Raw genomic sequence first — 26,766 nt, forward strand, 5'->3', positions numbered from 1 at the left:
AAGATTCTGTATTTAGCCCTCTGCTTCTTTTTTTTTTTATAACTCCATATTACTTCCTTACAAGCTTTCATCGTGCCCACCACGTCAACTCTTCTTTACCTCCTCGTGTATTCCTCTCGAAAAATCAGTCCACTAAACATCTCCAACAGGATATTGTAATATATCCCAAATGTGTCTTGAACAAAACATCTTTCTTTCAAATCAACCAGTGTTCTGATTTCTTTGTTGTTTCTTTAGGACATTACCATTCTCCAAGTTACTTGAGCATGAGACTGTGGAATTTTTATTATTATTTTTTTTTAATCTTTTTCCTCACTTCCTCCACCTTCTGCTAAGTCCTCCACTGGAGATCCACCAGTTCACTCCAGTAAACTCGTTCAGTTCTGAGTGGCTTTGAACATCACCTGACGGGTACTTTGTTTTATTCTTTTCTGTAGGGTACCTGTCAGAAAGCCTATGAATATGGGGGTGCCCGGGTGGCTCAGTTAAGCAGCCAGTTCCTGATTTTGGCTCAGGTCATGGTCTCAGGGTCATGAGATCCAGCCCAGCATTGGACTCTGTGCTGGGTATGGAGCCTACTTAAGATTCTCTCTCCTTCTATCCCTTCTCCCCCTGCTCTCTTCCCACCCTCAAAAAAAGAAAAAAAAAAAACCCTATGAATATGCTTTAAAGTATATGTTATGGCTTCTAAAGAAAAGGTTGGCTCTGGGTCCAGGGAAGCTTGCAATTCACCATTTCCAGGGAACCCAAATATGCAGAGACTGGGTCACACCCTAATTGAATAAAAATTAACATGTGTAGTGTACACACTTGCTATATTTAAAGGTTGCGTGTGTTTATTTTTGTATCATGGGTATAAAAAAAAAGTAGAAAAAAGCTATTGAATTACTTTCACCGCAGTAACTATATATTAGGCTTATCAGTGACTATGTACCAGCCTTATTCAATTGAATTTTTTAAAGATTTTAATTTCTGAATCAATGATCAATGGTTATGTTCCCTATTGGTCGTTCATATTTTCTTTGTGACCCTTAACATATTCATAATACATATTTTCTCTTCCGTCTCCCAGAGCAAGAGTGTTCTATACAGGCATACATCTCATTCATTTTTGTATTCCCAGCAACTAACACAAGGCCTGATACAAAATGTGTGTTGGATGAACTAACCTAATACTGCTCATTAACCAATAACGTTATGGTGACTTTTCTATTACTAAGAATTAAAAAAGACACTGTGCTCAACTGTGTGTAAAAAAACTGAAATGTAAGAGGACTTATTTTCAAATAAAAATTGAAAGAGTTCTAAGACTCCCTTTTTATAAATATAAATATAAACTTGAATCTGGTCACGTTTTGTCTATGTCTTAAAACTTCAAGTATTTGTGAGTTGCCTTTTTCTTCCTTCTTAGTGCTGCCGATTTGTTCTTTCCTCAAAAATTCATTACATCTTATTCCAGTTCAAAATATACATATGATTATTTGAAAATAATTCTTAATATCCAAATAGACTATAATCCTAATTGTTAGATGAATTAGACTAAATGACGAACTAGCTGAGGCTTTTAATGTTTTCTTTTAATGTTTTCTTCATATCTTAACTGAAATAAAAGACTGGCAGGGAAAAAATTCCACTTGCTGATTAAAGGTATCATTCAAAATAAATCTATACAAAAACGTATTTTTAAAATCTGGTTTTGCCACAGAACCAGTTAAAAGCAAGGTTTGGGAACTTAAAATAGTGATGTGTAATATTCAAACATAAGTCATTTATATTTTTATGATGTACATTTCTATGTATTGCCCTCTTCTACGCACTCCCCCCCCAAAAAAAAAACTTAAGTCAAGTCTGGTGCAAACACAAATTCCTGGGGTAGGGATTTAAAAAAAATTGGAAATCAGCAATCACCATCTGTCAATCCTGATGCAGTGTAGCATGGAATAGGGACAGTGAGTGTGAGACAGGAGGATAATCCACAAATTGACCCAACTCTGCAAATCAGAGCTGAAAGAACAATCACCCTCATCACCTCAAGAAAGACACTGGCCCTCCTCCACTTCTGGAATGAGGGTTGAGCCAACTGTGCTGGTCTCTCAGTTGACAGGCACTTTAATGAACACATGCATTACACGGATTTGCAAGTAAAAAAAAAGATCAAGAAAAATGTTCTAAAACTTTAAACTTAAAAACGAAATGTTGGCATAATATGAAGCTTGGTAGAGAGATTTGGAGCTGTAACCGTGCATTTATTTATATACAATGAAACTGACCCAGGACTGTCTCTGCGGGGCGTGGAGATAAGGAATTAGCTCCTCCTACAAGACCTGCTAAGGCCACCTGGGGGCAAGGTCATTCATTCAGACCATCTTGGTTAGGTTCCTTTATTTTATTAGAGGATTTCAACCCTATTTTGTTTGTTTGCATTGGCTGATTTCAAATGTCAATCTATTTACTTTAATCAGCAAAATCACTGTCCTGCAGGAACCTTGCCAGAGAATATGACCTCATATATTTTATAATCTCCAACTCTTATCAAAATCATTTTTTCTTTTTTTGTTTGTTTTTGGTTTTTCCATTTTTTACTTTTTTTTTTTTTTTTAGTTTTTTGGGTTTGCCAACTCTTATCAAAATCAAAGTTACAAAAAGTAACATTCCCTGAAGATTATATCCTAAAAGATAAGTAAATTTATTCATCTCCGTAATTTTCCTAGATTTTAATCCTAGACCAAATCAAAACATCACTCATAAAGCTGGAAAAATATTTGGACAGTGTTTTTTGTTTTGTGTATGTACAGGGGGGCCTGTTTTGTTTAGATGAGCCCCTCTACTCCTACAAAATTGCTTTTACTAAATTGAGCTTTGTTGTGATGTCCTCCGCTTACTTATTATTGGTTTTATGGCTGAGATACACGCAGCAAGTTGCCTCCTAGGTCACTGTGCAGGCCCTTCACACATAAGCCCCATGGGAGGAAATTTTCTCAGACCGTCAGTGAAAGGAAGAGCTTTGCTCTCCTCATCAAATGGCTTTCTTATTTTATAGAACATGAGTCTCATGAGTACCTGCCCAAGGAAATTTAATTCAACTGAACTTACCAATTTTTTCACTTTTACTTAAACTTCTTAGAATCTCTTCTCACACCAATTTAAAATAAAACACTGTAAAAGACCCACTGTTAATGTGGAATGCTTTTAGTTAAATATATATATTCACTGTTTCCAGAGACATGAACTACACTATGGCCTCTGTCGTTTCCTGCCTTCTTGAAAGAATCAGCTCTCTTTGAAGGTCCCAGGGGAGCTAACAAGGAAGCATAGGTTACTTAGTAACAGGGTCTCTTCCTTTTAATGTGTCACTTCAGCTCCTTGTCTATGGGCCTAACGGTATCAGTTGGTTGCCTCTGGCCAATTTGGGTCTTCAGTCTTATTGATAATGATGGCTGGCTTGCAACTTTCTAACATCACCATGTGCCCACTCTTCGTCTGGCACCCTTCTCTGCCCTGTGTCACCTTACACCAAACTGCACCATCACCCGCTGCCTCCACCCTAACCCTTCTGGCAAACAGAAAGAAATGGGCTGAAAAGAAAACAAGATTTATGTACGTGGAAAAAAAAAAGAATCAATCCTGAAACTCAGTTTGACTATATTTTAACTAGATATGCTCTAGAAATCTAAATAGCATATTTGTATTCATGCATTTTATTTAGTATGTAAAATATAAATGCCATTTAGAAATTTCAGATACAGTAAATTCATTATAAGATAATACTTTAGTACGTATATTCTCTGTCCTCTGGATATTAACCTTTCGAAAAATCAACCCTTATAGAGACAAACCGTTACACTCAAGCCACCCAGTACGTATATGCACTTGCCATCAGTAATATACGGAAGGAAAATAATTCTAATAGACGCTCAAGAGACAGGATTAGAAAAACACGCTTTCAAAAACAATTCAACTGAACTAAATTACTTAAGAACTGTGTTATTTCATATTATCAAAGCTTCTTCATGGAAGTGGCCATTCAAGTTGCTGCCCAACTCATTCTATGAGGCTAGCATTACCCTGATACCGAAAGCCAGGTAAAAGGTAAAAGAAGAAGAAAAAAACAAAGCTACACACCAATATCTCTTATGAATATTGATATAAAAACCCTCAACAAAATACCAGCGAACCACGTTCAGTAACATATTAAAAGGATTATATACCATGATCGAGTGGGATTTATTTCTGGAACGCAAGGATGGCTCAACATACCAAAATGAACGCAAAACACCACGTCAACAGAATGAAGAGGAAAAAATATGATTATCACAATTAATGTAGAAAAGGCAGATAACAAAATTCAATTTTCATGATAAAAACACTCAGCAGACTAGGAATAAAAACAAACTATCCTCACGTAATCAAGGATTGCTATACGCATAAATACAGTCCCGATTCATAACCTACAGCAAGTAAACTAGACTCATTAAAAATTCCCGTAAGGAGCACTTACCTGCCAAAATTTTCTTGAATTGTTTAAACCATACATCACAGTGGTCTTCACTTAAATTGATAAGATCAAGCGTAGAATCTTTTAATTTATTTTGTTCCTTTTTCAAACAAATGAAGAGTGTGATACCTAATAAAGTACCATTTCCCTGCTGCTTAGCAGAACATCGTCGTTTCAGTTTGACGGAGAATATGTCCTTGACTTCAATAAATTCTTCTTGACATTGAACGTCATACTTGGAGCCACCTGAAAAAAAAAATTAAGTTTTCCAATCAAAACCCTTGTGTCCGTATCTTCTATATATGAATAACAGAAAGTGAAAACTCACAAAATCTTTATCATGTTTAATTTTACTGACTGTGTCTTATGTCCATCCCTGGGTGAGTTGGGGGAGGAAAGAAAAGAAAAATTGGGTCTATTTTCCCAAGAACGAAAAAAGAGAAAAACAGCATTTAAGTCTCTGTCGCACAAGGTCTAGGACATTCAAAAACTGAAGATATTCAATAGAAGAAATTCAAGAACTTAAACAAAGCAACATTTCAATAATAGTAAATTAGCCTTAGGCAAGAGGCTCCTTGGCTCACACAGGGACAGAAAAAAGTAACGGGAAGAAGAGAATTCACTGACAGAAGTGAGTTGACAACAGTTATGAAAGGCAAAGCGTAAGGAAAAGGATATGTACGTTCCAGGTAAAGTACAACACGTGTAAAAAGGAAGCAGAGTAAGATTCCTGTATGAAACACTGTGAATCCCTGCCAGTCTAGAAAGATCGACCCACCTGAATCTTACCACAGTCAGACTTCATTTTAGACTGCCATGAAATTTTACTGGCTATGTTTAACCACAGGTCAGAAAACATGTTTTGTGGTCAAAGACCATTTCAATGGACTCTCAAAGTTGGCGTGTTTCATACTTTTAACAAGTACTTCTAAAATTTCTACCTGGCCAACATGGAATCACAGGGACTGGTTTACCTTCTGCCTGAAATAATTAAAAGGGTGTGCAGGATACAGACATCGGCCATCAGGTAGCCCAGGCCAGTGGTCCCTGAGAGTGGGCAAACGCAGCAGCCACAGGAGAGCCCCAGGCTACGGCCTGGAGAGGGTTTCCAGGCCACCGTGTAAGTGGGGAGCCCTGGTGCAGCCTGCTTGTCTCCATGGGTGAGGCAGGAATGAAGAGTCCAGAAAAGCCACAATGACTAAGTTCACTGGGCCAATTACTGAAGAGGAGAAAGCTGCAGGCAAGTGAATTCTGCAGAGGTCCCCCTTGAATCTTCAGCTGAGTATATACGGCAGATGTGAGAGGCCAGGCAGAGAGAACTACCCTCAGGATTAGAGAAAACAATGCTCAGAGATCACACAGGCGTTCCCATCAGCCCAAGTGGAAGAATATTGGCATTTGTGAAACACTGAGCAGAGTACTTGGGAGAGAGTTGTCTCCTTCGTGAGCTAGCTAAAGGTCGCTCTGATTCCACCTAACAAAGCTTCAAAGCAAACCTCAGGAGGATTAAACTGTTTCCAAGTAATTTAACTACATCCTAGAATAAAGCTCAAGGCTATTTAGAGGGATATAGAAATAGTCACCAACTTTACACAGCAAAATTCACAATCTCTTCCATTCAATCAAAAAAAATTACTCAATCAAAAAAGCGGGGCGCCTGGTGGCTCAGTTGGTGAAGTGTCTGCTTTGGCACAGGTCATGATCTCAGGGTCCTGGGGTCCAGCCCCACATGGGGCTCCCTGCTCAGTAGGGATCTGCTTCTCCCTCTCCCTCTGCCCCTCCCTCCCCCGACCCCCAGCTAGTGCTCGCACTCTCTCTCTCAAATAAATAAATAAATTCTTTTTTTAAAAAGTCACAGTGCGTGCACGGGGCACCTGGTGGCTCAGTGGGTTGAGCACCCAGCTATTTCAGGTCAGGTCATGATCTCCTGGGTCAGGAGATGGAGCCCCACACCAGGGTCGGCGATCAACAGGGAGTCTACTTGCTGAGTCTCTCCCTCTGCCCCACCCGCACTTGCACTGCGCCCTCTCTCAAACACGTCTTTTAAAAAAAACCACAATGCATGTAAGAAAGCAGGAAAAAAATGACCCATGGCAAGAGAAAAAAGTCAACAGAAGCAGATGTGGAGATCTTGGCAGTGCTCGGCAGCCACACAAGGCCCGCTCTCAGCCTCTTCAATCCTGTCACAGCCGCGGAGTTCACCGGTTGGAGCAAGGACTTGCAGGTGCATTGGGAAGTCACTTCCCCCCATTCTCAGCGAGCGGGCCTCTCCCAACCATGCTGCAAACTGTGTCCGATTATTCATAAAGCACACAGACCACGAAAAAAGAAACAAGCCCTTTTCTCAATGTTTATGGTGGTGGGATAAGGTGAACCCCAAGTCAATTTGCTGGGCCTGTCATTTCCGTAGAAAGCGCAGGCTTCAAGTCTGTGTACGGTGCACTTCTACGGTCACCCAGGGACACACGGCCAGGGTCTCTGCACCACCTGGGAGGGACGAGAAGATCTTACATCCTTCCACAACCTTCAAGGATGAAAGGAAGCAGGCTTGTCAAAGGTGCTCCTTCCAGGCTCATCTTACAATATCAATTATGACCTTATCTCTCACACAAATTTAATTTTTTTATGTAGTATAACATACAATAAATAAGAGCACCAAGAAAGGATGAAAGGAAACCTAGAACCATTGAGGGAAAGAAAAAAATGGAAGGAATGAAATTAGTGCTCTTTTCACTGGAAGACCTAGATTATAATCTGAATTATTTACCCTGTGTGTGCTTTACTTTGGCAGTAAACAATTCAATGACTATTCTAATTTAAAGTCTCTTGTAAATGAAAAATTTAAAGATAGTACACCAACATTCAAGATCAAACTTAGTAGTTAAAAACTAGAAGAATTTCTGGAAACAGTACAGGAATACTTATTATCGCTCTTACTATTCCCAATTATTCTGGACATTCTGGTCAATACTATATGAAAGAAAAATAAAAGACAGTTGGTGGTGGAAGGGGCAGAAGGGGGGCTAAAATCCTAGCTTTTTACAGATGATATCACAATACGGTTGCAAAATCTACAAGAATCTATTTAAAATCACTAGAACTGATAAGAATACCCAGTAAGGAAGCTGGTTACAAATAGGTCAATACCCAGGAAGGAGGCAGAATAGGGATAAAGAGATCCCACGCCCATTAGCATATTATACCTAAGAATAAATTTAGCAAGATGATCCTGGACTTGTGTGGGGGGAACATGCTATTTCAAACATACTGAGAAACAAAGAACAGAATAAATGGAGACCTACTAAGTAATAAATGGAGACTTTTTTCCATGTCATTATTCTCATTATTAAATAACTACTTATAATGCTATTCCAATGAAAATCTCAACGGTATTTTCTTTGATGTAAGGGGCAAGGAACCTAATCAAATGATTTGCAAATCTTGGAATAAATGTATTATAGTAATGAAGAAAATGTTTTAAAAGTACAGTAATGAGGGGGGAGCAATGCCTGGTCAGATATTAATATTTTGTAAAGCTGTAATAATTAAAACATCTAGGAATAGATAAAAGAATGGTTCAAAGAAACTTACATTTAAAAAGTCACTAATGTGATAATGGTGGTATCTAAGCTCAGTGGGAAATATTCAGTAAAAGGTGATTTAGAATGGGTTAATCTTTTGAAAAGGAAAAAAATAGAACCCTATTTCATAATAGAGACCAGTATTTCTAGATTAGAAAGAACTTTATGTAACCACAAATTAGTAAAGTCCTAAGAGTGACAATAAAGGCAGACACAGACTGATACACTTCACATAAAAATTATTCAAGGCCCACGTGAAACTAATATAACACTGTATGTTAATTATACTTCAATAAAGAAAGAAAAAAAATTATTCCATCGCTTATAAAGACCTAAAGAACCAGAAATAGATGTCACAAGCAGAAGCCAAGTGGGCAGAAATATCTGCAACACATGACAGTTAAACAATCTATTTAATCAAGAAACAAAACACTTTAGTGGCAAAGCACATAAAAGACCCAAGCAGGAATTTCACAAAAGAAGAAATGCAAATTGACCAAGAGACATATGAGAAAGTTCAATCTAATTAGTAATCAAAGAAATGCAAATTAAAACAACAAGATACCAGTTTTTGCCTTTTAGATTGGCACAAGATCAAAAATCATGCTGGACGATGGTGCGGCTAAAAGGAACCGATCCCAGCGCTGGTGGGAATGCAGAAATGGTAACTGCTGGAGAACAAGTTGGGAATATGAATCAAAAGATTTCAAAATGTTAATTGCAGCACTATTTATAATAGCAGAAATATTGAAAGCTATGTTCCTGTTCTTCAATAGGAGAACGGTTGAATCATAGTTTTCTGCAGCTCACAAACGAGCAAGTTAGAACTCTAGAGACCTTCATGGCAAGAGGTATGAAGAAATGGAAAAAGAGCAAAGTACAAACTAATCTGAGGGACTGAATCTCACTTTCATTAAAAAAACAAACAAACTCAAGTCGAGAACACACAACAAACTTAATACTGGTTACCTATTAAAGAGAAATATGAGGGAGTAGGAGATTAATTTTTTCCTATAAAGCTCCATAACTTCCCTCTCTGTAATCAACATTACATTTATAATTTTTAAAAATGTAGAAAAGGAAAAATGCTTTAAAATATGTATTATTTTTGGTCCAGCAATTTACTTTCAGGAATGTACCCTAAGGGAATAAATAATACGCACAATTTAGCTAACAGAATGCTTCCCCAAGCATTATTTGAGTGAAACTTAGAAACTAAATGAGTAACAGAGTTTTGGTTCTGTAAAATCTATTCATATACTAAAATGCTATTCAGCCATTAAAATGTAGAAATCGGACTAGAAACGTGTCTAAAATAGCACAGCACATTTCCATTACCGTCTTGTATATATTTATTGGATACATCATGTATGTGTAATATATTTTCATATGCACATATATGTGAATATACATATGAAAACTTGGAATAGATTGTGGTTTACGTATATGAATTTCTAATTTTTCTACGAGAATATTTCTGTAATCAATTGAGAAGATGGTTTCCTCTGCTTGTCCTTAAATAGTTCCTGATCATGTTGCTGCTTTTTTAAAATTCCATTCCCTAAAAAGGGTAGCTAATATTTACTGAGCACATGCTATATGCCAGACATTGCCCTAAGCCCTTTATATCTATTATCTCTTTTAATATGAACCCTATGAAGCCGAGGCTCTTCCTAAATTAAAAGAAATCCAGGACAGACAGTTCGAGTAATTTGGCTACGGTCACACATCGGGTGGGGGCAGAGCCAAGATTTCAATCCAAGCGCTCTGGCTGGCGTTAACCGCACTCCTTAAGAACACTGGGTCGACACAAACACCTTCTTCAAGTAAACACGTTCTCCCCTGACCCTCTGGATCAGTTTTTCAAATCTAGGCAAACCTAAAACGCTAGGCAAACCGTTACTGTGTCTCCAGCAAGACAACCAACGTGTCCCTTAACAGAGTAGTAGTGGATCGGAGACTGAGGTGCCCTTCGGAGAAACGGAGACCGTAGGCGCCGGGAGTCCGAGCCAGCGTTCCGAGAACCCCCGAACTCCGATCCGTGGTCCCGGCTCTCCGTGCGCAGGCTTCTCACCTCCTCTCCTGCATTTGCCCACACATTCAAATTTGGGGCTTTTACGCGAATGGTCTCCTTGCCTAAGCGAGAAGAAGAGACTAAAAGAAAGACCTACAGGTTCAGAGCAGACATTTCCCTTCTAACTGAAAGGAAAAGAGGGATAATTGGTCTGTGAATAAAACATTTAACAAATTTCTAACAGATGAATGTTCTTCACCCCTGTTTTTCTCAGCAGCTGTATCAATCTCTCAGGCACCAGTTTCCTACATAGAATTTCTCATCTATTATTTCTGCAATGTTAATCATCTACATAAGTAAATCCACCCAGTTTTCTAAAAACGGGATTCATTTAATTTTGAATATAACTGTTTCCTAACTCTTGAAGATGTGTATAGTATTACAGCTTTTACAAAAAACTGTTTTTTTTTTTTCATTCTGAATATGGTCTTCAGGAATAAAACTTGTTAGAATTCCGTGAACTTGAATTTAAACTGTTTTTTTTTAAAGGCTCAGAACTGCCTAACTGTGGTTTAATCAGACTAATCAGATATCAGATTAGGTGGTGCTTTTCTAGGTCTTTGTTTTTCAAGTTCTTAAGATAGGAGCAGTGGACCAGCTGGCTCTGTGGGGCCGCAGAACACTGGTTTCCCAGACTTGAAAGAGAGCGAAGGCCAAAGGTTCCTCAGGTTTCTAGGTGGAAAGCCCTGAGGCTAACCCCCCAGTGAAGGCTGAAGGTTCTGCAGATCATCTGATAGGATAAACTGGAAAATCCTAGGTCATGGTGTCTCCTCCATTCCCGCTCCAAAACATTACTCTTTGGGACAGCTTAGAATACACAAATATTTATGAGAAACAAGATTAAAGGGGAAAAATAAATAAATCATCCTGAGAGAGAAGACTATTGCTATGGGCCTATAAAATTGACCGCTTCTCTATACCCTTTTGTAGTAATACCTTAAGAATGATTCAGAATCACTTTATTCTCCCAGTCAACCAGAAAAATACTGCTTTTCATATATAAACTTTTTATACATTTATAAATGCTAAAAAAAAAAATTTTTTTTGGTCCTGTATCTCTGCTTAAATTTTCATCCACAAGATAGCTGCTTGGACCCACATGCTAGCCACCTCTGTTGTAGTACAAGCAATTTCCACCACAAATAAAAACTGTATGCAAAAGCCACATTTCCACGTACAACTGAACACAGGCAGACAGCATGTTACAAGAGAAGTTAAAAAAAAAAATACTTTGGGGCATGTATTTTAAATGCAACTTTAATTTTACCTTAATGTTAAGAGATCTCTTTATTGGTGAAAAGTGTGGCATAAAACTTCACCCATAAAAATAATATTTGATAACAGTAGATAAAAATATGGAAATCCTCTGCATACTTTTTTCAGGTTATGAAAACGTAAACCTTACAGACGACATAGGATTTTTCTTTGTGGCGTGTGGTTTATCATTTGAAATCTATCGGTTCATTAGTATCATATTGGTTATAGCTAGTTGTTTCAGAACATTAACTGTCCTCTCACATTACTTACAGAGATACTGGGGACCATCTGTTCTTGCAAGGGATTTAAGTACATGTCTATTGGATATCATGCTATTTATTTAATTCAGCACCCACTTCCTATTGTTGTATTTTCTTGGGGGGAAAAGTCAATTTAATTACAGGGAATAAAGATAACCTCTCCTAGCAGGTTACCCCGTCACCATGAGAGCAAAGCAGGACCTGCTCAGGGTAGGTTACAGTGGTTAACGAGAAGAGTAAAACCTGCCACACTTAAGAATATTTAACAAAGGTTTAACAAAAATAGAACAGTGAACGGCACTTTTAAAAATATTACTGTAAGCCTAGGGCTTGTCTAAATCAATCTTGGCACATCTGTCTGATGCAGACCGTAAACAGGATTAGAGCTGGATTTATCTGCTTGGCGCTAATTGTGCTCACAGTCTCTGCACATGTCCACTCTTTAAAATACTGCCTGCAAAACAGGCCTGCCTGAGCGATGGCTCCCACAACATAGTGTATACACACACTTATGCTATATTAGATGGTTAAGCAACGTGATGTCTAACAATTTTTTTTTTGGCTCTTCAGAATTACTTATCTAATCCCCTAATTAAAAATACAAAATTCTGTTTGAATACACCACATACTGAGATAAATCTGTGAAGCAGGGGACCAATAAATTTGAATACACTTTAATTGTAAGAAGAAAACACAATTTAATTGTTAATAATCAGGTTAAACCAGGGTTTAAACAAATAGGGCTGCTCCTGTAGTTTGCTGAAAACCTTCACAACGCATTACTATCTTCGAGAATTAGGACATAATATTTGTTAGCAGAGAAAGTTTCTAAATATGGACACATATCAAGAGTGACAAGAAAGAGCATTCTTATCTAGTAAATATATATATATATATATATATATACGGGAAATTTTAAAGTTATCATTTACAGAGAGAAACAGAAAAACTGCGAATCCAATACTCAAAAGTCACATTTTTATCACACCAAATAAAAAAATTAATGCTATTCCTATCTGTGGGGTTTTTTTTTTCTACTTAGTTATTTTTATCACGTGTAAACAGCTTTGATCCTTCTAAGAATTTAAGCACTTGGAGATATTTAGGTATTTTTCCAAGAAGACCAAAATGAACTAATCAGTCAAAAGAATATAAGTATTAGTCTTAGGTTTACAGATTTGAAATACAGACAACATGTAATTCCTTATTCAAAACAACATTTAATGCCTAGGATACAAATTGATGTTAGCAATTTTAAATTACTTGGTCTGTTTAATCAATCATGAACACCACATAAAACTGATATTTTTTAAAAACGTATGATTGAAAATTTAGGTTAACTTTCAATCTTAGACAAACTTCTGTTCTAAAGCTTTTCCTTCCTATGTAACTTATTCATGTTCTAAATATCTTGGTGAGCTGGTAAGAAATCAGCTTTCCCCTAAATCTCTACCATTACTAAAAGGTATGTCTATACTTTTACTGTTATTTTATACAGACGAATCATCAGGAGAAACTGGCAAATTAGGTCCATCATTTAAATGCTTAAGCCAAAACACTCATCAGCAGTTCTCAATGTGGAGTCTCAGAGATTCTACAGGGTCAAAACGATTTCTATAATAATACTAAACATGCTAGCTGTGTTTTTCACCACGTTGGCATTTGCATTGAAGGTGCAGGTGCAAAAGCAGTAAAAAACCTGAGGTCAGCATGAATCACAGCAGTGACACTTTTACAAGTCATTCTCGCTTCTTCACGAACCTCGAACTCCCAGGTTAAAAAGATCCATTTCGCTTAACTGTCCTCTGTGAAGGAGGAACACTAATTTTTACAAAATCGCTACCCTGGGGGGCACCTGGGTGGCTCAGTGGGTTGAGCCTCTGACTCTTTTTCAGCTCAGGTCATGAGTTCGAGCACAGAGTGGGGAACCGCGCTCAGCAGGGAATCTGCTTGAGAGTCTTTCCATTTCCCTCTACGCCCCCACCCCTTGCATGCACAGATGTGATCGCTCTCTCTCAAATCCTTAAAAAATAAAAGTAAATAAAAATCTCTACCCTGAACTACATTTCTTTTTAATATTACGGGAAATGAAATGGGAAATATGCAGAAAGCATTTCTGCGACAAATGACAGTGAGGATTCTCTCCAGGAGAAGCGCTTACACCATTTGCACTGCAGTTGAATAAGCTGGTTTTGTGGACGACTATTTTTACTGCAAACATCGACTGACACACAGGCAATGGAATTTAGACATGAGTATCTGGCAAACATTTTCCTGGAAATGAGCAAAGTGAGCCAGTCACTCAAGAAAAACAACTAAAAATGTTTGTTGTCAATGTCAAAATTCAAGCTTTAGAGCAAAAATTAGAATTTTACAAAACTTGTATCTATGACAATGAGCTTGACAGCTTCCTAATACTTCAAGAATTTTCTCATGAGACTGGTGGTCAGAGTAGTATATCTGATACTTTTTAAATATTGGGTAATACAATGTGTCAACACCTGGAAGCTCTATCTAGCTTAGTACATACACCAAATTTTCCATATAACCAGTGCAGGAGGTTATAAAATCACGCATAAGTAAAAGATTCATTCAAAGTGCAAGACAGACCAATAAATTTTCAAATAGACTACAAAGGTTCATTAGTATGTTTTCAGATTCAACATTGTAACTAACCTTAATAAATTGGCACTTAGGTTTTGCTGTAGTTTCAAAGAATAGCCACGATTATCTGAAAACATTAAAATTCTTTCTTTCTTCCAAATACACATCTATGTGAAAATGGATTTCCTTATAAACTTTAACCAAAACAATGTAATCACAACAGATTGAATGCAAGCACAATCTTGAAAATTCAGCTATCTTATATTAAACATCCTATTAAAGGCAGCTAAGCTTTCTATTAAAGACATTTGAAAAAATCTAAGATAATGAAGTGGTATTGTTTTTATTGGTTTTTTTTTTAGAAAATATTTTTAATAAAAATATTTTATGTTAAAATGCAATGGATTTGTTATATTTAATAAATACTTTAAATGTCTAATTCCTAATAAGTACCAATAAGTGTAACTTACACAAACAAAAGCTCTTTGTGGTTTTCAGTAATTTCAGACTGTAAAGTGGTCCTGAGACTGAGAAACTCAAGAATCCTGGTCTGTAGTGTGGTGAGCATAGGTCTAACCTTAAGAAAATGTAGCCTAAAGATGGCATGTTCCATGCATTTCATCTTTAATCACTTGAATCAAATATCTAAAATGCCAGATTATTTTTAGACTCTGCTGCGAGTCCCTATTACATCTGAAACCCAGTAAAATAAAGGTACATTTCAAAATTTCATATTCTCTATTTCATATTCACGGATCACATTCTATAACAGGCCTTATCATGCAATGTGATTGGGTTTTGTCATTTTCCCTTCCGCAGGAACACGGGTGTGCTCCTTTCATTTGCACTGTTTATTCCTTGACTTTATGATCTACTTAGATATTTGCCTGACTGTATTTCATACATCCACTTCCGTCTCGATTCCTTAGGAAAAACATTTTTAAATGGCACCAATATAAAATAGGGCCTTGATTCATCTTAGCTTCATACTCTAGTCATTTGGGGGGCATTATCAGTTCAGGTATGTATATCAGTTCATGCGAGATACAGTTTATATACAGCACCCCAGATGGCCTTTGTGCAGTAACCCCTTGAGCCTCAGAAGGATGGTAATTGCTCTTCCTTTTTCCATTCTCAGAAAATCACTTCAACAGTATCTTAATTGTCCTCCTCGTCTCTAATCTCTGTATCCTAGCACCTAGTTCCATGCTTCAGACACAGGCTCGGCTTCTAAGAAGTTTGTCATTAACTGTCTTTACCATCAGTGAGATAATATCTCAATCATACTGTACGCACTTCAACCTCGGAACCTTTGCTCCTTCATTTTCCAGCAAATGGAAGGTCTTCTTGACTCCAGTTTTCTCAAACATCAACCATCTATAAAAGTACATTAACAAACATCCTCCATTTCCCAGGCCCTCTAAGATCCTGTGACCCAGGACACAGTTGAGACTGTCACATACCAGAAATTCCTAACTTACCAGAGAACGAAGGCACAAATGTCTTTCAAAGCATTTTTCCCCCATACTAACTGAATGATGGTTCAAAAGTGGTAACAGGCAAGGGGCTAGATCAAGAGGAGACTGTAATAATTTAGGCTAAGCCCCAAAATTTACTGTTTCAACATATTTGAACACCTGCTATATTCCAGGCACTTTGTGTGTACATTAAAGCACTCTGGAAAACAGCATGGAGGTTCCTCAGAAAGTTAAAAATAGAGCTACTCTGTGAGCCAGCAACTGTACTACTACGTATTTATCCAAAGATAGTGATTCGAAGGGGCACGTGCACCCCAATGTTTATAGCAGCAATGATCATAATAGCCAAACTATGGAAAGACCCCGGATGTTCATCGAGAGATGAATGGATAAAGAAGATGTGGTATACACACACACAGACACTGGTATATTACTCAGCCATCAAAAAAAATGAAATCCTGCCATTTTCAACAATGTGGATGGAACTAGAGGGTACAATGCTAAGCGCAATACATCAGTCTGAGAAAGACAAATCCCATATGATTTCACTCATATGTGAAATTTAAGAAACAAAACAGATGAATACAGGGGAAGGGAAGGAAAAATAAAATAAGATGAAAACAGAGGGAGGCAAACCATAAGAGACTCTTTACTATAGGAAACAAACTGAGGGTTGCTGGAGGGGAGGTGGGTGGGGGAATGGGGTTACTGGGTGATGGACATTAAGGAGGGCACTTGACATAATGAGCACAGGGTGTTGTATGCAATTGATGAATCACTAAATTCTACCTCTGAAACTAATAATATAGTATATGTTAATTAAATTGACTTCAAATAAAAAAATTTTTAAGATGCTAATATGAATTTGACAATCTCCATGGACAACTGTTTCTATGAGAACAGTGGTTAAGGAGTTTTTCATCTTTCATTGCCGGGAACTTGCTGGGCTTTGGGAATAGGACTATATATATACCTGAGCCAGAGTGATGGCCTCAGAGTGTCTAAAAAAGCCTGGGTCTGGGCCTTCTGCCTGGTAAAGCCCTTTATATTTCAACTCCCAGACACTTTTTTTTTTCCTGAGGACGTCAAAGATTGTCACACCAACTTTGCTTTCACCTCTGCCATTACTATCAATCAACGCCCTATTGTGCAAGTCAGATCCCCCATTACCTCATGGTAGTCAAAATGAAGCTATCACACAGCCCTCCAGATAATCTGATGGGTTTGCTACTGAAAGACACTAAGAGGCTCACTTTTATTACCACTCCCATTCAGGTTTACCCTCAAGACGGTCATTATTTGCTCCCAAGATAACAAAAAAATACTCAGAATAACTACTCAAAGTCCAGGGTAACTGAACTTAGCACATGCAGCTGTGTGTGGCTGGAAGGGAATAGAGCCATTACAAGAGAGACTGAAGTAGTAATTTTTACTTGATGACGAGACTGGTCCTAGTACCAGAAAGGAAGAAGTTCATCTGAGGAGCCAAGACAGCTCAGGAACAGAATGCCATCCTGACCATCTGGAAATGGACTGGAAGAGATTCACCTGATCGGCCTCCAGGACATCTGAACTTACAATCAGCCTACCTTCCTGTGCCAGAAATGGCACTCCTGCAGTCAAGGAATCACTGTGTGTGGGAGGAAGGGAGGATAAAGAGAAATTGCCAGAAGCTACATATACTAACCATACAAAAGTACACTTAAAACAAATACACATACTTACAATAGCCAAGATATGGACACAAACTAAATGTCCATAGATGGATGGATATAAATGAAATGTGATACACACACAAACACAGTGGAATATTGCTCAACCATAAAAATAAAAAATCTTGGCTTTTGTGACAACATGGATGGACCTTGAGGGCACTATGCTAAGAAGGTAGAAACATCAAAAACAGACAAATACCACATGATCTCACTTATATGTGGAATTTAAAAAACAAAAACAAAAAATTGAGCTCATAGATACAAGGAACAGATTGATGGTTACCGGAGGTGAGGGCTGGGCAAAATGGGCTCAAGGGGGTCAAATGGTATAAACTTCCAGTTATAAAATAAGTAAGTCATGGAGATATGATGTATAGCATAGTGTCTACAGTAATACGATACTGCATATTTGAAAGTTGCTGACAGTAGACCTTGAAAGTTCTCATAACAGAAAAAATTTATAACTATGTATGGTGATGGACGTTAACTGAACTTACTGTGGTGATCATTTCAGAATATATACAAATATCCATTTGTGTCCTACACCTGAAGTTTCTATGCTCTATGTCAATTACATGTAAATAAAAAAACAACACATAATTTGAGATTTTCTAAAAATATCTGTAAACCTTTATTCATTTGATGAGGATCTGTAGGCCCTAGACTTAGTGGAGACAAGGAAAATGAGGCGCAATTTTAATATAGCTTATCATGGTTTTATTTAAAAATCCAATTTACTTTCAAGACAAAGTTCATGTTTATTTTTAATATGCTAGGCACATGGCGGATATGGCTTTTATTTCATTTCCACCTTTAAAAGCAAATAGTTGACAAACATGTTTGGTTTCTGTTGTGTTTTTGGCATTCAAAAACTTTGGCTAAGTAAATCCAGCGAGAATTGGTTCACTAAGAAAAAAAAATTACAATGAAACCACCTATAAAATGTAGTCAGATTTCCTCACTTATTTTCAGTTGGATGGAAGCAAAATGTAAACAAATTTAAGTCTTAGTAAACACACACACACACACACACTATAAATTATGCTAGTCAGTTGATACCATCTAGACTCCTATTCACACAAAATATCATCCTCTGATACTTGAAGTAAAAAAATAATTAAACTATTTTGGAGTAGAAGTTAGAAGTTATTTTTTTTTTTCTGAAAAATCTTGAAGTGATTCAAAGAGTCCAATATGCAAATAAGCTCAACGTCTGACCTTGGTATTCTACATATATGGTATTTAATGCAAGTGTGTTCCCAATTAAAGAGTTTTAAAATCGTTTCTCCTCCATGCATTTCACCGTACTACATTTTCTACCATATAGTTAGTACTACAATAAAGAGGCAAAATTAAAGGTAAAAGAAATTGTTACCTGAGAGTGTAAAAATTTTAGAGAAAACTTGATCAAGCATATTAGATATTTAGCTACACGATATAACATGTAATCAAAGCAAAATAGCTTATGGGCTTACAGCAAGCCATCTCCTCCGTGCTGTTCTACTACTGTCAGGTTTTTTTTAGAAAGATAAATTTGATATCAATACGATGTGACACAACTGCATCAAACCTTAATTTCACTCACAGTAAGAAGTCACAGGATTAAATAACACTGTGCAGTCTTTTAGAAAAGTTTATTGCTTCCAGATGGATTCAAGTTTCCTTTCAGCCCTGATTACATCTAATATGCACAGGGTGCCAACATTATAAAGGACAGAGTCAAAAATATCATTTATATAGATAGCAAGGGGCGGGGTGCAGGACTTTGGCTCCCGAAGAGGTTATGCTAGTCAGGGCCTGACTGTTTTAAGAAATAACAAACATTTAATAAAAAACACCATACTATGTAAATGTCTTGAATAATGGCTGTCCCACAGAAACACACAAATCTACCACAAAGTATCCATAAAATGACTCCTAGCTCAAGCTGCATGCTCTCTGCCCCCATGTTGGGTTGTGCCATGTGTCACACTGCATGAGGCTTGCTACCAAGATGTCCACCTGTGCCTCTGTGGCAGAAAAGGCATCCATGTTTCTTTCATTTAATAGCACCGTTGAATATAAGCCATTGTGATCAGATAAAAACCTTCAAAAATACCGACTACCTAAAGGCATGTTTGCTAAGTTTAAGGCTGCAAGTAAATTTGCCACTTGTATTTAAAATAGCATTTTCTGATGCTACTTGAGTATCACTACCGTAATAAATAAAATCCTCTCCATAAAACCCAAAGAAAGCGCTCCCCATAATGTGAAATAAAAAATAAAATCACATCTGTTCTACCCGGTCTGGGAGAGAAAAGCAATAAAAATTCATAATTGAAGAATGATTTCAATCTGTAGATCAGGGGCCAACTTTTTAAAATACAGTAAAACTCCAATAACATTTCCCTTTTCTCATTTTCTTAAATTCAATTTTTCCAATGTTCTGAAAAAGTCATACAAATTACAAATCTGATTAAATATAAATGCTAAACAATTTATTACATATCCTTCAAAAACAGATTAGCAATTTAAATAAAATTATGGTCTCAAAGCACCAAAAAAGAGAAAAATGATTCCTTTCTAAAAGTATATAAAACCCTTCCTGGGGCGCCTGGGTGGCACAGCAGTTAAGCATCTGCCTTTAGCTCAGGGCGTGATCCCGGTGTTATGGGATCGAGCCCCACATCAGGCTCCTCTGCTAGGAGCCTGCTTCTTCCTCTCCCACTTCCCCTACTTGTGTTCCCTCTCTCGCTGGCTGTCTCTATCTCTGTCAAATAAATAAATTAAAAAATCTTAAAAAAAAAAAAAAAATTCCTGCTGGAGTACCACTGGGAAAAGTGGTACTCCAATAATTCTACTCATATCTGTCTCCTGTGGATAGCCAACCAAAGCTAAGACAAATAACACGACAGCACTTTATTACATTTTATTCAGAGAGAAATAAGTTCTTTATGTAAGGCATATAATGGATATTAAAATTTCAGGTGGTTTTAATAAGAACTATTCACTTTTATTTTCAATTTTGTAAGTGATACTTAAAATGGATAGAAATATTAAATTTTTTCATTTAATTAGATTAAAATAGTGTCAATATCCTTGATCAGTTACTTGAAATGCTCGAAGACACAGGGTGATCAGAAAAGGATCGAGTTATACTAAAAAGGGATTTCAAGTTACATGCCAAATCAATAACAGATCAATGAAACAGGTTCCAACTGATGAGGCTACCCCCAGCACTAGAGTAGATAATGGGTTTTGTGTCCACAGATGACTCATCCATTAAGAATTTCTGATATACTCAATATTAATATGTGTTTGAACTATCACTAATCAAACAGCATTTTGTTCTCGACAATGGTTATTCTGAAACCGGTCACACACTCTTCTAAATAACACATGCTTGAGTAAAAAAGGATTTCAGCTTCATTCCTCCTTTCAGTAATTGTTAACTGGACACTCCCCACATGCCAGACTGGTTCTACAAAGAGAGGCCTCTTAGAGATCTTCCCTGACTACTCAGTAAATAATCACTGAATAAGGATCAGAAAAAAATATAAGGGAGTAAGCCATGTAGATATAGGTTCAGAATCGCTCATTTGCAATTGCAAAATCCCTGAAGCTCTGAAAATCGAGCACTTTTTTCTTAAATCATATGGGAGCAAAACCTGAGTTGACCTCATTTTGTAGCAAAACTGAATCCAAACTGACAATGAGATGTTAAGTCTTTATTTATCCCACTTAGCATGGATATTCTTCATGTTTCATTTAGAAATATTAATATTTGATTATAGGATGCTACCGGAGGCCCACTGTGGGTGTTACATGCACATATAATATTTGACCCATATTAGCTTTCTAAAATTAGTAAATATCTGAATTTCAAGACATAGCTGGTTCCATATGTTTCTGGGCAAAAGGAACAGTAAGTAACCCAATACTCCGTGTCAGAAATGATGTTCCATACTAACATGGCTGCAGTGATGCAGCTCAATTTTGGATGCATATCAGGAAAGGCCACTGGATGGGGGGTGCCTGGATGGCTCAGTCGTTAAGCATCTGCCTTCGGCCCAAGGCGTGATCCCAGAGTCCTGGGATGGAGCCCCATATCGGGCTCCTCCGCTGGGAGTCTGCTTCTTCCTCTCCCAATCCCCCTGTGTTCCCTCTCTCGCTGGCTGTCTCTCTCTCTGTCAAATAAATAAATAAAATCTTAAAAAAAAAAAAAAAGGAAAGGCCACTGTATTTGTTGACAGACTAGATGCAGAGAGAGAAAGAGTAGAATCTAGCACGTTTCCAAGTGCTTTGGGCTTGGACAACTAGAAAGGTGACATCTTCATACACTAAGATGGGAAGACCTATAGGAGGCGTATAGCTGTCGGCTGTAGGGTGGCATCGGAGTTTACTGTAGAATCTGCCAAGTCTGAGAGATCTATGACAATGCTACGCTGATATTAAGTAGGCAGTAAGGTTTGTAAATCTGGAATTCTGGGATGTCTGGACTAAAGATATAAACTTGAAGGTCATCAGCATTTGGACAGTATTAGAAGCCACCAACTAGAGGAGGTTGAACCAGAGAGAGAACAAAAGACAAGAAGTCAGAGGACAGACAAGGGAAAATGAGGACAGCTAAGAAAGGAAACTGGGAAGGAGCAGGCCGGTGGGACAGGAGAGAACCAAGAGTGACATCCTAGAAGGTAAGTGGAGAAAGTTGTACTGAAGACCACATTGTGATATTTTAAAACTCTGTCCATAGGTCAAGACAGATGAGTACTGACTTTGACAAGTGAGCTGCAGAGTGACGGGAGTCAAAAGCCTGATCATAGAAGATTCAAGAAAGAATGAGAAACAAAGTGGAGACTGTAAATGTATAATTAGTCTAGACTAATAAATGAGGTGGTGTGGGAAAGGCCAAAGAAATGGGACCAAGTGCTCTACATGGATTACCTTAATTAATCCTCATAATAGTTCTGAAAGATGGAAATTATCTCATTTTATAGATGAAGATGTGCAACTTAGTATGCCAATGATTTAATGAAAATGCTAGATTTTGATTCTAAACATATATGATTATCAAAGCTCATCCTCGTACTACTGCACAGCTCCCTACGAATTTACCATACAGAATAAATACTGAGAAAATGGCATAGTCTTCCCAGAAAGGACACTGGCGTGGGAGTTAGGAGACCCTAATTTTAGCTCTAGCTTGGTCACCTATCTTGGGGCTAATCCCTTAACTCTTGAGCTTGAGAGCACATTCCTAAAATACAGAGATGGGAACAGGTTCATTTACTCACTCAGCGAACATTTATTTGGTCCTTATTTGTTGGATAACACTCTTCTAGGTGTTAAACAGCAGTAAAAAATAAAATTTTAGAAGGCAGAAACTTACCATGTAGTAAGGAAGGTGACAATCTAATGTTTCTTTCAGCTCTAAATGCTTTAATAGTTATTTAATAAGTATTAATAGACAAATTTCATCCTAGCCTAGTGCCAAGAGGTTTACATTTACTATATTAGTGAAACCTCACAGCACTGTAAGCCAGGTACTGTTATTAGGTCCCATTTTACAGAAGGGAGGGGGAGGGAGATAAGCTCAGAGCTTAAATAGCTTGCACCACAGTCACTCACACACACACACACACATACACACACACACACACGAAGTGACAAAGCTTGAACTGTAACAGTACAACTCCAGAAACCCATCCTTCAGTTACTCTCGATAGCATGGTTAGGTAATACTATAGTATTTCACTTTACTGGTGCTTATCTCTCCTTTCCTGTGATTTTACTTTTCTTGATGGGTCTCTAAATGTTCAAAATGGAAAACAGTGAGGAGTAAGAGAGAAAAAACAATGAAACTGCAGAAGTATATGTGAACAATAATATAAAGTTTAAAAAAAAAAATCAAGAAAACCAAAGTAGTACAGTAACATGAACAAAAAAGAGGTCTGGAGGGCACACTAGGAAAGAGAGAAACAGGCCCTCAGATGGTGGCCCACCAGATACCATATGCCTAACCATACAAGACACCAGACAAGCCTCATCGACCATGGCTCCAGGGCTTGCTCTAACAGGTCTGGCTTCTCCTATTCTCTCCCCACATCACTGAAACACGTTGTCCATCTATCAACCCGACTGAGAATCAACACTTCTAATAAACCTAACAAAGTAAATACACCCCCTAAAATTTTTCAGAAGGGAGCCCTAGATACTTCCTCATACTTTTTGTTCCAACCACATTAAAAAGTTAAGTTCTTGCGCGTTAAGAGCTGAAATCCTTACAGGAAACAGAAGGAGAAAGGAGGCAGAGAGGAGTCCCCCAGGTCTTACTACCACTAAGGCCTCCCTCTGATTTTTAGCAAAGGGCCAGTGTTGAGCCCCTCCCTTCACATTAGGGACTTTGGGTGCATCGGGAAGCCTCAGTAGCTGGGAGCCATTTCATTTTCCCTAGATTCCAACATAGAATGGTGATATTAGAGTAACTGGATTTCTCACTTTGCAGAACCATTCTAAGAGCTAGCACTTTTTCTAGTATTCTGAAGATCATATTGCTTTGTAAATTATAGAGACAAATGTATTACCCATCAATAATCTATTTAGTTTCAAATTCTGAGTAGCTACTATATGCCAGGTGTTTTCTGAATGAAATAGTGATTGAAGGATGATTAGATATGGTTCTTTCCCTATATAGCGGGGGAATGAAAGCACACTGGGTAGCTAACCATTGTGTGGAACTTCACCAGATTATTCCCAAATTATTGTTTCACAAAAGGACACTGAGCCCACTGGAGATTTTAAGAAACCACCACCCAATCCATTTCCCTGTTCACCATTCTAGTGTCCCACCTGGAGTACCTTTTCGACACAGAGTCAGATTCATTCATGTGCTCTGTAGGCCTCTTCAAAAATAGTCTTTTTAAAGGTATTTTAAAAGGTAAAATTAGAGCTAAATTTCCCTCTGAGAAACATGCTTTTCTTTATATTTCCTTCTATATATTCTTCATTCGCTGAATTTCTACACTGAGTGCCACTTACACATATAATCAGAAGAAAAAAAAAAACATTTCAAACCTGTAGCTTTTACATTGCCTAAAATTAGTTCTCCATTCCACGTTTCTGTTCTTCATTAATTTCTGTTAGGCAGCTAAGAACAATGGACTAGAGAAGAAAATAGTGTATTCAGAGGCTCAGCTATTTCCCAAATTCTCTGTTAATACTAAGTAATAAAACTTTCCTTTCTTTGCCAAATTACTTTACCTTACTATACATACATACATTCCATTAAGGTGACATCGCTGTGTGAGGCAGCAGCCAGTTCCTACTATAAATAGCGTGGGGGCGCCTGGGTGGCACAGCAGATAAGCGTCTGCCTTCGGCTCAGGGCGTGATCCCGGCGTTGTGGGATCGAGCCCCACATCAGGCTCCTTCGCTGTGAGCCTGCTTCTTCCTCTCCCACTCCCCCTGCTTGTGTTCCCTCTCTCGCTGGCTGTCTCTGTCTCTGTCAAATAAATAAATAAAAAATCTTTAAAAAAAAAAAAAATAGCGTGGCACCAAAACACAGGAGCTGGAACTCATGATGAAGTGCCTGCCAAGCTAGGCCCTCAGTCAGACACTTCGTCTCACTGGACTAGAAATTATTTTCCAGTTATGGTGAGAATTAAAAAGATACATCCCTATTTCTTGATTTTAGAGAATACCAAACAGATCCTCAGAGAGGCGAAAGGGGCTTATCGATTACAGATCTAAATGGCAGAACCTTAATTGTAACCGAAGACCAGACTTTAAAGCTCACATTCTCTCCTTCTGTTCTGTAAGCTAGAAGGACTTGTAAAGAGCCTCACTGTAATTACAACAGTATTATTTATTGCATGCTTTCTAATTAGGCTTCAAGAAGACACGGTTCATTCTATCGAATGGGTCCACATTTCTGTGTATCTTTTGCTGTCTATCTGAATCCTCGAGTGTTAAAAGCAGCACTTCAGGTGCTATGAAGGAAAAGGTACGACAGGGGCCTGGGTGGCTCAGTCGGTTGGACATCCAACTCTTGATTTTGGCTCAGGTCTTGATCTCAGGGTCGGGAGTTTCAGTCGCACACTGGGCTCCACTCTGGGTGCGGAGCCTACTTTAAAAAAAAAAAAAATGGTACCAAAGAGAAGCAGTAGAGATAACCTCTTCTGAAGGGGCTGGAATCCAGGGTCTGCCTATTACTACCTGGGTGACCTTAGAGAAATTAAAGTCTTCCTCTTCTGTTTTCCCATCTAGAAAATTCAAGTGATAATAGCCTCTACCCTCCCAGGATTGTTTTGAAGATTCAGTGATTGAGTAAGATGCTGGTAACAGTTCCTGGCACATACAATGTCCTATACAAGTGTTGGCTATTATTACCTGAAATAATTCAACAAACCATTGGCAGTCACTACACCAATACTTGAATTAGAGAAACCAGAAAAAGCAGCACGTGTGATAGATGATACCAGGCAGGAATGATTTGAGTAGGACTCTACCTTACACTTGGAATACAAAAATGCCATAGCCTTATTTCGAGTTTACAAAGGTAGCTCCCATTGGCCGGGGGCACCCTGAATGCCTTCCCTAAAGCAGACTAGGAAACCTCCCCTAGTCACAGCGTCCACTAAGGCACTTACGGAATAGGTTAGAAGGAGAAAAGTAGGAATAAGAGTATAGAAAATAACTGGCAGATACATTAGAAATAATAGTAAGAAATGAAAATCCCTGGAAGTTGACTTGCATGCGACCACTACTCCCACCGATCCTAGTTAGGCACAAGTAATTTCCCCAAATACTTTGGGAAATGTATCAGGTTCAGTATGTATGTATCCATCCTGAAAGGGCTTATTCGCGCCACTCACAAAGTTCCTTCTTAATGCCTCCCTAGGATGGGATGACAGAGTTTTTGAGAAACATTAAGTATATGGACAGAGTATAGAGCCGAAATTTGATCACAATCACCTGGTTTCGTCATCGTGTGGTTCTTCTTTGGATCCTGGATTTTGTTACGGAAACACACAGACGGTGCTGAGGAAGAAAACCTTCACGCACTGCAGGACTGGAAAGAAACGCTAGCAATGAGAGCACACCAGCCCTGAAATGGGCTGTTTCCCTTAATCACTGTTTCAGCTTCTCAACAGATGTGAAAACGATGCCATAGCAACAGTTTACAGGTGAAGGAGCCACTAAAAATTTGAGACGAGGTGAGGGCATATCTAAAGGATCGTCGATAACAACAAAACACACGCCCATCACCCGCGGCACACGAGGTCCGCAGCATAATGATCTCAGAACATTCTCAAAGTATGTCT

At 38.0% G+C, this 26,766-nt stretch overlaps 1 protein-coding gene across 1 annotated transcript in view; it reads right to left on the reverse strand.

Moving 5' to 3' along the window:
- The window catches only part of CERKL (ceramide kinase like), a 111,919-nt gene that overhangs the window by 66,108 nt on the left and 19,045 nt on the right, over positions 1–26,766 (reverse strand). Inside the window, exon 2 of the mRNA XM_026492401.4 lies at positions 4,499–4,741. Within this exon, the coding sequence (XP_026348186.2) occupies positions 4,499–4,741 (243 nt within the window). The remainder of the gene's footprint in view (positions 1–4,498; positions 4,742–26,766) is intronic.

The sequence above is a fragment of the Ursus arctos genome, unplaced genomic scaffold (genome assembly GCF_023065955.2).
Source record: "Ursus arctos isolate Adak ecotype North America unplaced genomic scaffold, UrsArc2.0 scaffold_1, whole genome shotgun sequence".
Taxonomy (NCBI): Eukaryota; Metazoa; Chordata; class Mammalia; order Carnivora; family Ursidae; genus Ursus; species Ursus arctos.